At 37.5% G+C, this 13,306-nt stretch overlaps 1 protein-coding gene across 5 annotated transcripts in view; it reads left to right on the top strand.

The window, feature by feature from the left end:
- Window positions 1-13,306, top strand: part of HGF (hepatocyte growth factor) — a 78,094-nt gene that overhangs the window by 22,914 nt on the left and 41,874 nt on the right. For 4 of the 5 annotated variants that reach the window (XM_047695636.1, XM_047695637.1, XM_047695635.1 and 1 more), the window contains 2 exons: window positions 2,335-2,455; window positions 3,809-3,927. In XM_047695636.1, coding sequence (XP_047551592.1) covers window positions 2,335-2,455; window positions 3,809-3,927 — 240 coding nt within the window. Of the gene's footprint in view, window positions 1-2,334; window positions 2,456-3,808; window positions 3,928-4,326; window positions 4,563-13,306 lie in introns of those variants that run through there. The other variant, XM_047695639.1, reaches the window with a different exon arrangement.

Raw genomic sequence — 13,306 nt, 5'->3', positions numbered from 1 at the left:
ACTTTTATTATTTTTAAAAATTTTCTTTGGTCTGCAACTGCATCCATAACTCTCTCTTCACTTTGCTATAAACATAATACACTAATTTATGTTTCTGTACCATTTTGTTTTATTTTGCTCCATAATAGCTTATCCAAATCCATCCTCCCTTCAATATCTGAGTAAAATCCATTCTCTCCTACAAAGCCATTATCAACAAACACTTAGAACTTCTAGAGTAGAATGAATTATCCACACACTTTCTACTCAATGTGAATTCCAAGGACCAGAAACATCAGTATCCCCTGGGAACTAATGATGGATGCCCCCGTCCTGATCCTCTGAATCAGAATTTGTTTATTAACAAGATCTCAAAGTGACTTTGATGTACATTGAGGTTTGGAGTAGCAGTGATCTAACACACTCATTCTTGTAAAGCAGTTGTCTTATAGAATCATTTGTTTAATTTGTATAGTATTTTCCCTTAAGAAGATTAAAAATCCTAAAGCTTAGGAAAAATGTTTTGTAATAATCCCCACAATACTGCTTTGCAGAAAATAATTTAATTCACTCTCATTAGAAAGGGATATACTCTTATCAACTTGCATCTGCTAAAGGAGACAAAGATATATTTCTGATTCCTGTGTACCATACAAGGCTAGAGAATGAACATGTGGACACTTATTTCTTACATGTGACCATAGTATTCTTTAAAGATTTTTTTTTTTTTTTTATTTGACAGAGAGAGATCACAAGCAGGCAGAGAGGCAGGCAGAGAGGGAGGAGGAAGCAGGTTCTCCACTGAGCAGAGAGCCCGATGCGGGGCTCGATCCCAGGACCCTGAGATCATGACCTGAGCCGAAGGCAGCGGCTTAACCCGCTGAGCCACCCAGGCGCCCCTGACCATAGTATTCTATTCTACTTTTTCATTCAGTACAAAAGAACAAAGAATGATAAATGCCACATTATTTTCTGTGAAGATATCAAACCTTGCATTCTTCTGAAGAAGGGAACTAAATAAATCTGTACCCCGTTGAACTGGAAAGCTGAGATGTGATAATGCATAATCCATGTTGAACATGTTACTGTGGAAATGACCTTGGCCAAAAAGAGCACCTCTCATTTATAGTTCAGGTGTTTATTGACTGTAGTCTGGGGAATCTCAGAATTGAATGAGAAGAAGCTGAATTCATATCTTGTCTTGTTCATAGATTAAGCTACATAAAAAGAAGTAGATGGATCAAGCCAAATGGTCTTATATTTCAGAAAGTTAATAGTTACTGTTCTATTAGGTTATAAAAATCAAAGGTCCAGAAGTGATTATTCTAATATTATATCCCAAATTATTACAGATACCTATTCGGCCAGATACCAACGGATAAAGCTAAACATTTATATCTGTTCTCTGCTTTGGCTAAAGTTAGATGGTCAGTAGTCACAAGATACAAATGATGTGTTTGGGGAAGTTTGCCGGATTCGTAAGAAAGCCAAGCAATGATTTATTCCACAGGATTCCTGCTGTGCTACAAATCAACCTGTCCATTTGAGAAGTCTCATTCTCAGCTAGCTGATGTGATTCAGAGTTTTCAGTGTGACATAAGAGGCCAGCCAGAGGAGAACTATTAATTAACCTCACAGAATCATCAGTGGGATCCTGCATAATTACACGAGCTTATACATTTTAAAGACAGTGAGTACAAGGAGTTCAATAGCAGGTCATCTTCTATCCTAGTCTAGATAAGAATGTAAGGCTGCCCAGTTATTCAACATGGATACTCAGGAACAGAAAGGAGCCATGATTTCTTTTAAAATATTGCTGTTCTTTGAATAGTACCACACTTATGTTTGAAGTTGATCTCTCAAGTTTACCTGGTCCTGATTTTGGCATTAAACCTAGGGGCATGATGTGTACTCATTTTAAACTGTGTATTTCCTATTTATGTGTTTTGAGGTACATTGAGAGAAGAGAATTATTCTACTCTCAGTATAGACACTGAAATTCTGTGCATTTTAGACCAGGAAGGGGTAGATCTCAAGGGCCTGTCTTATATTTCCAGTTTCTGGGTGCTTTTTGGACAGCTATTGAAAAATTAGAAAGGTAGCGTCCTGGTACTATGGCAAAAATGCATGACACTAACTACACAAATACCATGTAAACTATATGAAGAGCTCTGTAGGGAGTATTTTATGTCACTCTTCATGGACATTAGACCCCAATTCAACATTAAAGTGGTACATAAATTGTTCTAAAAATCTTTTTGCTAGAGAGATGATTTAATGTTCTTTCAATGGAAAAGTGGTGTTCTTGATTTTTCTGTCAGAAGCAATTAACATGCCATACTTTAATTTTATTAGTTGAATGCATGACCTGCAATGGGGAAAGTTATCGAGGTCCCATGGATCACACAGAATCAGGCAAGATTTGTCAGCGTTGGGATCATCAGACACCACACCGGCACAAATTCTTGCCAGAAAGGTAAAATATTACCAAATCATCCTTCCAATGATTCTTTTTACAAACTGGCATTTGCTCCATGATGAACTGCCTTTAGAAATTCTCTTTATGTCATATTTTCTGGATAGCCTTGGGGCGAAGGGACTTATGAAGTATATGAGAATGCTGGCTACACATTTGACTGGTGTCTGCTGAGTAGACTGAGTCCCTTGAAGTCATAATGGTCCTGAACACAGGAGCATCAGTGGGGTGCAGAGGGGGAGCACTAACAGAAGCTTCCTCTTTCTCTTCCATGGCAGGAAAAAGACAGAGGCTCATTAAGTAATGACCATAGTCCAAGCTATGGGAGGAGGCATTGTTGCTAGATACAAGCTAATGTCCTTCTAAAGCCACATCTTCAGTGACTGGGTAAAGTGGGGTCACATGTGTGACACCATGACATAAGTTATGCCCATAGGAAGGGAATGCAAGGTGAAGCAAACAATTCTTTGGCTGCTTTATCCTAGCGTATTTTAGAATTGCCAGTCTGGAGAAGTCATGCCACCAAATCTACTTTTCTCCTCAGGATTGGGTTTTGAGATAAAATGGTTTAAAAAATATATCTACTTTGGTTCATGCATTTCATATGAAATATTTAGTAAAAAATTATTTTTATTATAAAGAATAAAAATACAATTATAGGGGAAGCTTTATCCCCACCTTTCTGAAAGGTGGTTTTTTTTTTCCTTTTTGTTTGTTTGTTGTTCTCTTAAATTCAAACTATGTGTTTTGGGGCTTTTTTAAGTGTATCTCTTGTCTTTTAAGTGAGTGCAGAAGGAATATGGTAGCAATTAAAATCAAGTCACCAATTCAGGACCTTATTAATTTAAAGAGAGGAAGGTATAGAGAGACTGGTGTGATGGAGTTTCTCTCTTGCCATGGTGGAGGAGAGGGTATGACCTAGAAGGGCTCTATTTTCAAAATTGAGCTATCATTAGTAACAGAACTATTGGAACCTAACTTTCAGTTTGAACTTTGAGCCATCCTCAGAAAAGGACCCCTTTTCTTAATGAGCATTCTACCTGAGGTCATGTTTATGTAATCTGTCCTTAATTGGGCTTTGTGAGAAGAGGATTCAGTTTGGGACCTCAGCTGGTGGACAGGTACCAAATGGACCTAACTTATCAGCAAAAGGGATGTATTCTGTACTTATTAGATACATAAGCTAACAGATGCAATAGTTGATAAATAGCAGTTTTCGTAAGGCACAACAGGAAATCTTTTCTTCCCCCATCTAGTAGTAGCCAAGCTAGGTCGAACATTATTTTGTGAACTGAAGGGTGGGTGGTGTTTCCAGGCAGATTTACACGACACTTTTCTTGGTGTGGTTCGCAGATATCCCGACAAAGGCTTTGATGATAATTATTGCCGCAATCCTGATGGCAAGCCGAGGCCATGGTGCTATACTCTTGACCCTGACACCCCGTGGGAGTACTGTGCAATTAAAATGTGCGGTAAGTTAAGGTCAAATTTATTGCTTCCTTTTCCTCTCACAGACTGGGTCTAAGCAGGCGATTATTAGTGAGACAGGTTAACAGCTATTTTACTTGATGCTTTAGTGTGTGTAGGTTTTAATATTTTAAGAATGTGTTACATAACTCTACCCAAATTTTTGGAATTTTCAGAGTCATTGTTTTGAAAGAGATAAATATGCAAGTGAACATATATACAGAAAACATTTATAATTACAGTGAAGGCCTAAACATTCTCATGTTATAAAAAAAAAAACCCCACTGAGGGAGAAAAAGATCAGGGAATATGTGCAGTATCCTAATGTCATTAGGGCCATAAAAGCAAGGACCTTAGATTTTTACTTTCCAACCTGGTATCCTTTCCATACCGTTCCTCCCCAGACATAACATGAGCTGTCAAGTGACGGTGAACCTCTTTTGGTGAATGGCAGAGTTGCAAGGAAGACTAAGAAGTCTACTGGAAGATTCTCACAGACATCCTTAATCTCTGGTTGCTGACCCCACCTCTCTGTCTGCCTTGTCCACAGCCTGTGTTGTTCCAACCTGTCCTCTATCTGCGCTATGGTTGTTTTCTATGTACCGGCCTTTACTCAACACTCCTGCATTTCTGATAAAACCTTCTGTCCTCACTTGCTTTGTGGTAGCTTTTTAAGTCTGTATACTTGGTCCTCTCCTCCATGGTTAACTTACACTTTTTTACTCTTTGAAATAATTCTGGATAATTAGATTTGGCCATGCTTTTATTTCTATGAGTACAAGTCTTATTTTTTCAGCTGGATCCTAAAATGCTTTAAGACCAGTAGAATCACATGAGTTTAGTAAGGTATAATTACATTATAAATTGGCTTGATAATATAAGGATATGCATACATATGGATATATAAAGACAAATAACTTACATAGGATCAGGTGCCAGCAGCCTAAATGATAAGTGGACAGTTCTGAGGGTAGGGATAGGCATTTGCATATTTTCCTAGTACAGCCTGATGGAGATATTCCTTTGAACAAACTTAATTCAATATTATCCACACTGAGATAGTGCCAAAGTAAATCTCTCCCCACTTAGACCTGCTAATAAAAGGAAATGTTTTGGACAACTCAAATAAAGCCCATAAAAAGAGGATGTGTCTAGCATATGTGAAGTAACTGCAGAATCTGGTAGGCTCTCGACGCGAACACAATGTTCCAAGGAAACTGAATCATCTGTTTGGTCCCTTAAAATAAAAGATGACTCCTGTGACAGTGTTTCTCTGTATAGATCGGGTTAGTTCCACTCACTGACTTTTAAAATCTTGTTAAGCTTTCCATTGTTATAGACTACTTAGGTACTATAAACCTTGTTTCCCTTCCATTCTGGGTGTGTGTATGTGTGTGTGTTTTAAGTACTCATACTTTTATAAATTGTCTCTGGAATAAGATCTGTATAAATACACACACAGGTACACACACATTCACATGCATGCTCACCTGCACATTTACTGTTGTCCTTCTATACATTTACCAATCAGTGTTTGGTTATTTTAAAAGATATTGTGAGAGAAAAGAAATAAAATAAGTATGACACTTCGTCACTACTAGATAGATTTCTTTCTCTTTTCTGTCCAAAGAAGAGTTGGCTAATTATGCAACTAACATGCAATGATTCAGATGACTTTGCTAAACAGAGGATGATGTTTATAGGATGTTAATTCTAAGGAAAGGATGGTAGAATTTGTAAGCCAAACCTATAGAGTTAAGAACAAAATAATGTTTTAAACATTGGGAATATTTTAGAAATATTTCATTACGGCAAGGCTTTTAGTTTGTAAAATCATATATGGAGACTACATTTTTATTCAAATGAATTAAAGTTGACATTCTGCAATTCTGGAAAGCCTATGATATAATGTTTTATGAATATGCTTCCAAATATTTTGGTCTACATTTACAGTACAGCCTATGATGCAACACCAAGACATTTGGTGATGCTTTTAACTGTGTAACAGTTTTCTATCACTGTATAACAAATTACCAAAAACGTAGTGGCTTAAAACAACGTATATTTATTATGTCATAATTTCTGGGGGTCAAAAGTCCAGGCATGACTCAGGTGGGTTCTCTGCATAGGACTTTACAGGGCCATGACCCAGGTGCCTGCCACACTGTATCATTTAAGACTCAGCATCCCATTCCAAGTTCACTGGTTGTTGGCAGGATTCAGTTTCTTGGGTTGCAGTGCTGAGGTCCTCAGGTCCTAAAGACTGTCTGATACTTCCTACTACATGACTCTCTCCACAATAGGGAGGTTTACTTCTTCAAGGCCAACAGCATAGTTTTCTGTTAGTTTGAGCCTCTGACTTCTACATTCTTTTTTTTTTTTTTTAAAGATTTTTTTTTGACAGACAGATCACAAGTAGGCAGAGAGGCAGGCAGAGAGAGACAGGAGGAGGAGGCAGGCTCCCCACTGAGCAGAGAGCCCGATGCGGGACGGGATCCCAGGACCCTGAGATTATGACCTGAGCCGAAGGCAGAGGCTTTAACCACTGAGCCACCCAGGCGCCCCTCTACATCCTTTTTTAAAGAGCTCGCCTGATTAGGTCAGGACCATCCATGGCAAACTCCCTTTAATTAAGTTAAAGTCAGCTTATTAGGGACTTTACTTACACCTGCAAAATCTCTTCACTTTTGATGTATGGCATAAGCTAATTACAGAAGTCTCCAAATTGGTATCCAGGTAGTCAGGGGGACACAAAGTCTCTCCTCAGGGTCTGTGGGCATGAACAACTTAGAGGTTCAAATTCTAGCTCTTTTACTTCCGTATGAATTCTCGCCCCAAATCTTCTGCTTGAAGTGCATGTGTTACTAAGGAGTTAGTCAAGTTCAAAATCCTTCCTTCCCATTCATAATTTCCCTTTCTTACCTACTGAACAAAGGCAAGCTGCCCATCCTTCCTGAATTTTATTGTGGTGCACTGTCCTAAAAACCTTGGTGACACTCAACCAAGAGACCTTTGAAAATACTATATATTCATGCTGCTTATCATTTATGCAGTAGTGTTACATAACTCTATCCAGCATATATATGTTTGTGTGTGTATATGCGTGTGTTGTGTATATTCGTATTTATCTCTTGGAATTCTGTGGTCACAAGAAATGTAAATAAATAATTTTGAAATATAAAAGTCTTTCAGAAAAGTATGATAGGGTGAAGAATAGGTCTCTCCAACATAAAATACATTAAATTCAAATAACATTCCATGAGTAAAGTAGAATGGAATAAAAAATGATTCAAGGAGAAAAAGAGCTTGATAATGTACACTTATCCAGGAATAGGTAGGTCTCAAATCACTCCAGTATTTAGAGTCCATTCACACATATAAAAGTGTGATATAAAATTTTTGGTTTCAACATGTCAGTAGTTAACATATGCTAGAAATCACATCTTTTGCAGCCATAAAAATGTAGATGTCAACTTAAAAACATGTGAGGGAACTTAAATACTTAAAAAAAAATTCTTTTAGTAACAGGAACAAAAAACAAAAGCAAAACGAAAAATACCAACACCAGCTAAAGACCACTGAACCAGAAGAATTACTATACATTCCCAGTAACTGGTGTGGAGAGGGCTGAGAAAGGAGGCAGGTGGGTCTGAGAAGAGCTGATTTGAACAGGCTGCATTAATTCAGTCATGTGAATTAATGCAACAAGCAGTGAGAATAACAAGGTGAGGAAGGATGTGAACAATATTGAAGAGCTTGGGTGTCCAATATATGATGACAAGTTGGATGTGAAGGGAGGGAGAGAGGAAAGTCAAATATTTTTTTAAGTTATTAGATAAATGATGCATATTTAAGAGACACGTAACTTTGAGGAGAAAGGTAAAGTTTAGTCCTTCTTATGTCGAAGTGTATGTGCTTGATGTCTGTGCTCAGACCACATCTAAGTTCAGTCTCTTCTGAAGCTCATGCTTGTATGAGCAGCAATTCCAGGGAGCACACAGAAAACACAAGAAAGATCGGTGGCCCCTTTTCCATAGGGTTTATTCAATACATATTTACTGTCTAGCTCTTATACCTGAAACCCTTTTCTAGATTCTGGGGATATAGAAGTGAACAAAACACTCCAAGTTTTATATAAAATTGGAATTTCAGAGCATTGGTTCTTACTAGTAAAGTAAAAGCTGATATTGCCTTGACATGGGCATATTCAGAGCCCTTTCAGAGTAGAGGTTTTGAATACTTTGTTCTGTTCCTTTTATTTGTTAAATAGCTGAATGAACCACAAATTTGTTCCTGTCGTTTTGTTTCCAATCTTTTAATCCTATAATCAGTGAGTACATCCCTGAAAGTGAATGTGGGCCTCAGGGTTCTGGGACTGGCCTTCTCAGTTACCCCCCACACAGTAGGCGATTTCTACCCAAATGGCAACCGCTCACAAATATTCTGGCTGTGTACCTTTTTAAAAACATATTACAATTTTATTTGACAGTTATACTCAAGAAAGCTGAGAAGTGGTTTCAAAATTTTATGAACAGATTGCCTCCTTCTGAATGCATCCGGAATAGTATAATATGCATATATCCAGTTCTCTTCTAAGAATTACTCAATCAAAAAAGCACAGGGGTAGAAAAGAGGGAATTGGATACGTTATAGCTGCCATAAGGTTTCAGCATGCTTACGCTCTGGAGCCACCCCTGTTGTGGAATGAAGTAAGCTGGTCATCTGAAGAAGGGGCAAGTTTCAAGTCCAGATGCTGCTATTAAGCAAGCTTTCTATTTCTGAGTCAATAAGGTTTCTATCTCAGTCAATCAGTGCAGGGGCTCCCTAGAGGCACAGAGGGAAAATGTAGATACCCAAGGGTAGATCCTGTCATCTGTAAGCTAGTTATCCTCACCCAGAGAGACCAGGTTCCTACTGTTTGTTCTGCAACATCACATCGCTGTACAAGGCCCTCTGAGCAGGGTCCAGGCATTCCCATTTGCTCCTGAGAGAATTCTGTGCCCCACCCCTGAATGTCATCCTATTTCTGGCTCCTGTTCTGTCTTTTTCCTCCTCTACCAGGCTTCTTTCTCAGTCAACAGGAGCATGTAGAAGGCAATTGATTGTTTCAGGGGTCAGAGTCACCTGATTCAGAATTTTGGGTCAAGTCTCTCATCTCCATGTTGAGGTAGGCTCACTGAGTCTCACAGAGGGAGTCATTTCACCAAGTCTCTCATCTCCATGTTGAGGTAGACTCACTGAGTCTCACAGAGGGAGTCATTTCACCAAGTTATCCCGACAACATCTGAGTTGAGTGAGCAGAACTGGATGAAATGGAACTCTGAGACGTTGGCCTGAAGGAGCTAATGGGCACGGGTGTCTTCATGGATCTTCTTCCTTAAAAATTCCACGACCATGTTTCACATGTGCTGCACAGAGTGACCTTTGCTCTGCACCATCCATATGTGGGTCTACCAAGCTATATAATTTTTAACAGATTTCCAGGTATTTGGAATTTTAAGACATTACAAATATTAAACAAGATTGGGAGTCCTGTATAGCCCCTGAATGAAGTACTGATTTTCTTATGATTTTCCTCTATAATCACTTTGTATTCTGAATAATAGTTTGTTCCATAGATTAGTTCACTACTTTTCAAAGAGATATAATATTTGTTGGGAGTAACTATATTTTTCTGAAGTGGAAATAGTTCTCTGGAAATTGAAAATCTGTCTTTTGTTTGATATGTCATAGAAAATCTAATTGATTATATAAATTAGTTGTTCACAAACTTCTTGGACTGAAGATATTTTTACACTCTACCATTATTGAGAACCCCAAATCATGTATTGAACTATATGAATCAATATTTATAAAATTGGAAATTAAAATATAAATTAAAATATTAATTCATTAAAATAGTAATCTAATTGGATGCTAATAAATACAACATATTTAAAATTAAAAATAACTATGTTTTTCAGAAAAATAGGCTGAGGTTCCATTAGAATATATATTAACTCAAAAAAAAAAAAGAATATACGTTAACTCTCATATACCTGTTGGCTGCTCCAATTGTCTTCTACTTCTTACCACCAGTGACTCACCCAGTTGGAGATTTCCATCATCTATCACTGTTCTTGATATTCTTCCTTTATCTTGTAGGATGGTCTAATCTGCTTTTCAACCCTCATTTGTACGACTGGTACCACCATTACATTTAAAATCCAAAAACCTAGAATAATCCTAGACATGCTCTTTCCTTTACTCTTCACATTGGGTCCATCACTAAGACTTGTCAGTTTCTCTTGTATGTACCTCTCAAATCTGGCCATCACTCCCATGCTGTCTCCTTTATGTAAGAGAGTGTTATTTTTGTCTTGAATATTTAAATGGCCTTCTGAAAGGAGCTGGATCCATATTTACTTGTTTTTTTCCCCTTACTCCCTTCTTCACACTACAAACAGAATGATATAAAAATCTGAGTATATCATTTCGTATCCTTAATACACCACACCACACACACACACACCCCCAAGTAAAAATGCTTCAATGATTTACTTTGACCTTACAAAGACAAAAAACCTTTTGAACAAATACAAAGCCATTTTTAGTTCCCTACCCATATCTCCCACCTTCTATACTACCACTGTATAGTATTCCTGTCTATTCCAGCCAGAATAGCTTACTTCCTGTACTTCATTTTTTCCACATTCTCATTTGCAGTTCCTTTACCCCTGCCATCTCCTCTGCCTTGAAAGTTTTTTTCATCCTTCCCCGCCCAGTTGACAGTGACTTATTGTTCAAATTTTAACTCAGTTATGATCTCTTCAGTTATCATTTCTTCATTTGACTTCTCTGACTTGTCAAATTCCTTATTATATGTTTATACCACCATAAACCTCTCCTTTTAAGTACTTTTCAGAGTCTGGTCCTTACCTTTGATTTTGAAATTATTTGATTAATAAGTCTATCAAAATTTCTAAGTTCCAACGGAGCAAAGATCATGTCTCTTTTTTGTGTCAGCACATTGCCTTGGACATGACAGGGATTTGTTGAATGAATGAATGTTATTTCTACACAATGGTAGCTTTTCGTGTGTGTGTGTGTGTGTGTGTGTGTGTGTGTGCGTGCATGTGTGCACGAGCGCATCTCCTGGAATTTTTTCTATGGTTCTAGATTTTCTTTCATATGACAACTTAGCTTTTCTTAGACATAGTACTACCCAGGAAGGTTTCTTCCTATATCCTCAACTCATCCTAAGGTTTCACGCTTCCCTGAGCTACTTTTGTTCATTTGTTGCTGGTTGTCTCAATGGCATTTTCTTTACCAAAAAAATAGACAAGTTTCATCATGTTTTACCTTATTTTCCTCTTCCTCTTTTTTCTTTTTTCCTTTTAAGTTCTAGATACATATGTGCCCAGAACCATTTCGTTAATTTTTTTAACAACTTACTGTGGTGTAGTTGATATAATCTCAACATATTTAATGTATACAATTTGATGGGTGTGAACATGGCTGTATATCCATGAAACCATCTCCAAAATCAAGGTAATAAACATAATAATCACTTCCAAAAGTTTCCTCCTGCCTGGCCCCCACTTTTTTAAGTATGTGTAAGAACACTTAACCTGAGATCTACTCTTGATATCTTTTTAGTATATGATATAGTATTGTTAACTATAGGTACTATGTTGTAGAAATGTCTAGTTCTCTAGAATTTATTCATCTTGAACAACTGAAACTTTATACCCATAAGACAACTCTTCATTTCAGAAATGTGACCAAGGCAGATTTTTGATATCTTTCTATTCAGCCTATTGTTATAGACTGAACCAGGCAACGCCCCTCCACCACAAATTCATAATTTAAGCCTTAAATCCCCAATGTGACTATATTTGGAGATAGGGTTTTTAGGAGGTAATTAAGGTTAAATGAGGTCATAAATGTGGGATGCTAATTTGCTGGGATGAGTAGCCTTAGAGTAAGAGAGAGATCTCTCTCTTTTCTCCATATGAGGACATGGCAAGAAGGTGACCATCTGCTAGCCAGGAAGACAGCTCTCACTAGAAACCAAACTGGCTGGCACCTTGATTTTGTTCTTCCCAGCCTCCAGAATTGCGAGAAGTACATTTCTATTGCTTAAGCCACCTCATCTATAGTATTTTGTTATGGTGATCCAAGCAGACTAATACAGGCATGTTGCCACTGGTAATAAATAAAAGAATCCTTCCTTCCAGTAACCAATGTACATTGGTGTCATTTTAAGAGAATATGTACCCTTGTGTGTTTACATGTTGGGAAAATAATTTTAGCTAATTATTTTCTTTCTTAAAGAAAGCCTATATTTCTCTGTATTTTATTATTTCATCCAAGGCTAGAAGAGATTCATAGACATAAAATCTCATTGATTCTGAGTCAGGAAAAAACAATAACATCAACACCCTTTCTCAAGGGACAGATCTTATACTTGGAGGTCTTTTTCAAGTCATCTTCTAAGGAATAAGAGTATAGAATTGAAAACCTTTCATGAAAGTCTTGTCTCTTGAGCATTTTCTACCAGAAAAGGCTTGGATAAAGTCCAAGGAAAAGTTTCAGATAGGAATTCTAGATTCACATGGAAAGCAAATGTACAACCAATCTGAGGTTTGTACTTTGGAGGTCTTTATACTACTTTCCCATGTCAATTTTAAAACAAGAAGCTCTTTAAATTTTCATTGAGCCTGATCTTGCCATTTGTGGACCAAAAAGCACAAGTCCGTTGATGGGAGAATAGCTTTACACACTGTTCTCAGTCTCCAGGGATCAACCTAAAGCAAACCCTATGTTTCAGTTGCTCTTCAGTAGCTGAAGTGGGAATAGATTAGGTTGGGCTGAAGTGTTCCAAGGAATAATCAGGTATTTGTCCAATGGTCTAAGGAACTACTTGCTTTTAGCTATAGGCAAAAGAACAGCAATAGTTTACTGTGATGGGGAAATTTAGAATTTGTGGGGAGAAGGGGACTGTAACTGCAAGGATTTACTAATTGTTATGTAGAGGTTATGAGCTCTGGGCATGGCTCTCTGTAACATACACATGCACTCATATTCTCCAGTTGCCTTTCTCAGACCTCCATCAGAGCTGTGTGGTATCTCAGCAAAAATTTGGCTAGACTTTCACCGAGAAAATGGATCATATTTCTTTTTAGTCATCTTGTTCTAGTGGCTTTTTTGTTAAGTGGCAAGATGTTCATCTAAAGGATTACATAACAGTTCATGTTTATTCTTTCAAAAAATCTATTCAAACTTTGAAATTCCTGACCAGATATTATAGCAATCATCATTACACATCCATACCAATGAGGTGAAATGAATGTTCCAAGAGGCACCTATGGTATTTGATTATGTTGTGAAAGGACAGTGAAA

This window comes from Lutra lutra, chromosome 11, assembly GCF_902655055.1.
Source record: "Lutra lutra chromosome 11, mLutLut1.2, whole genome shotgun sequence".
NCBI lineage: Eukaryota > Metazoa > Chordata > Mammalia > Carnivora > Mustelidae > Lutra > Lutra lutra.
Note: the sequence above shows the minus strand (reverse complement) of the source record. Positions and strands in the feature narration are given on the sequence as shown.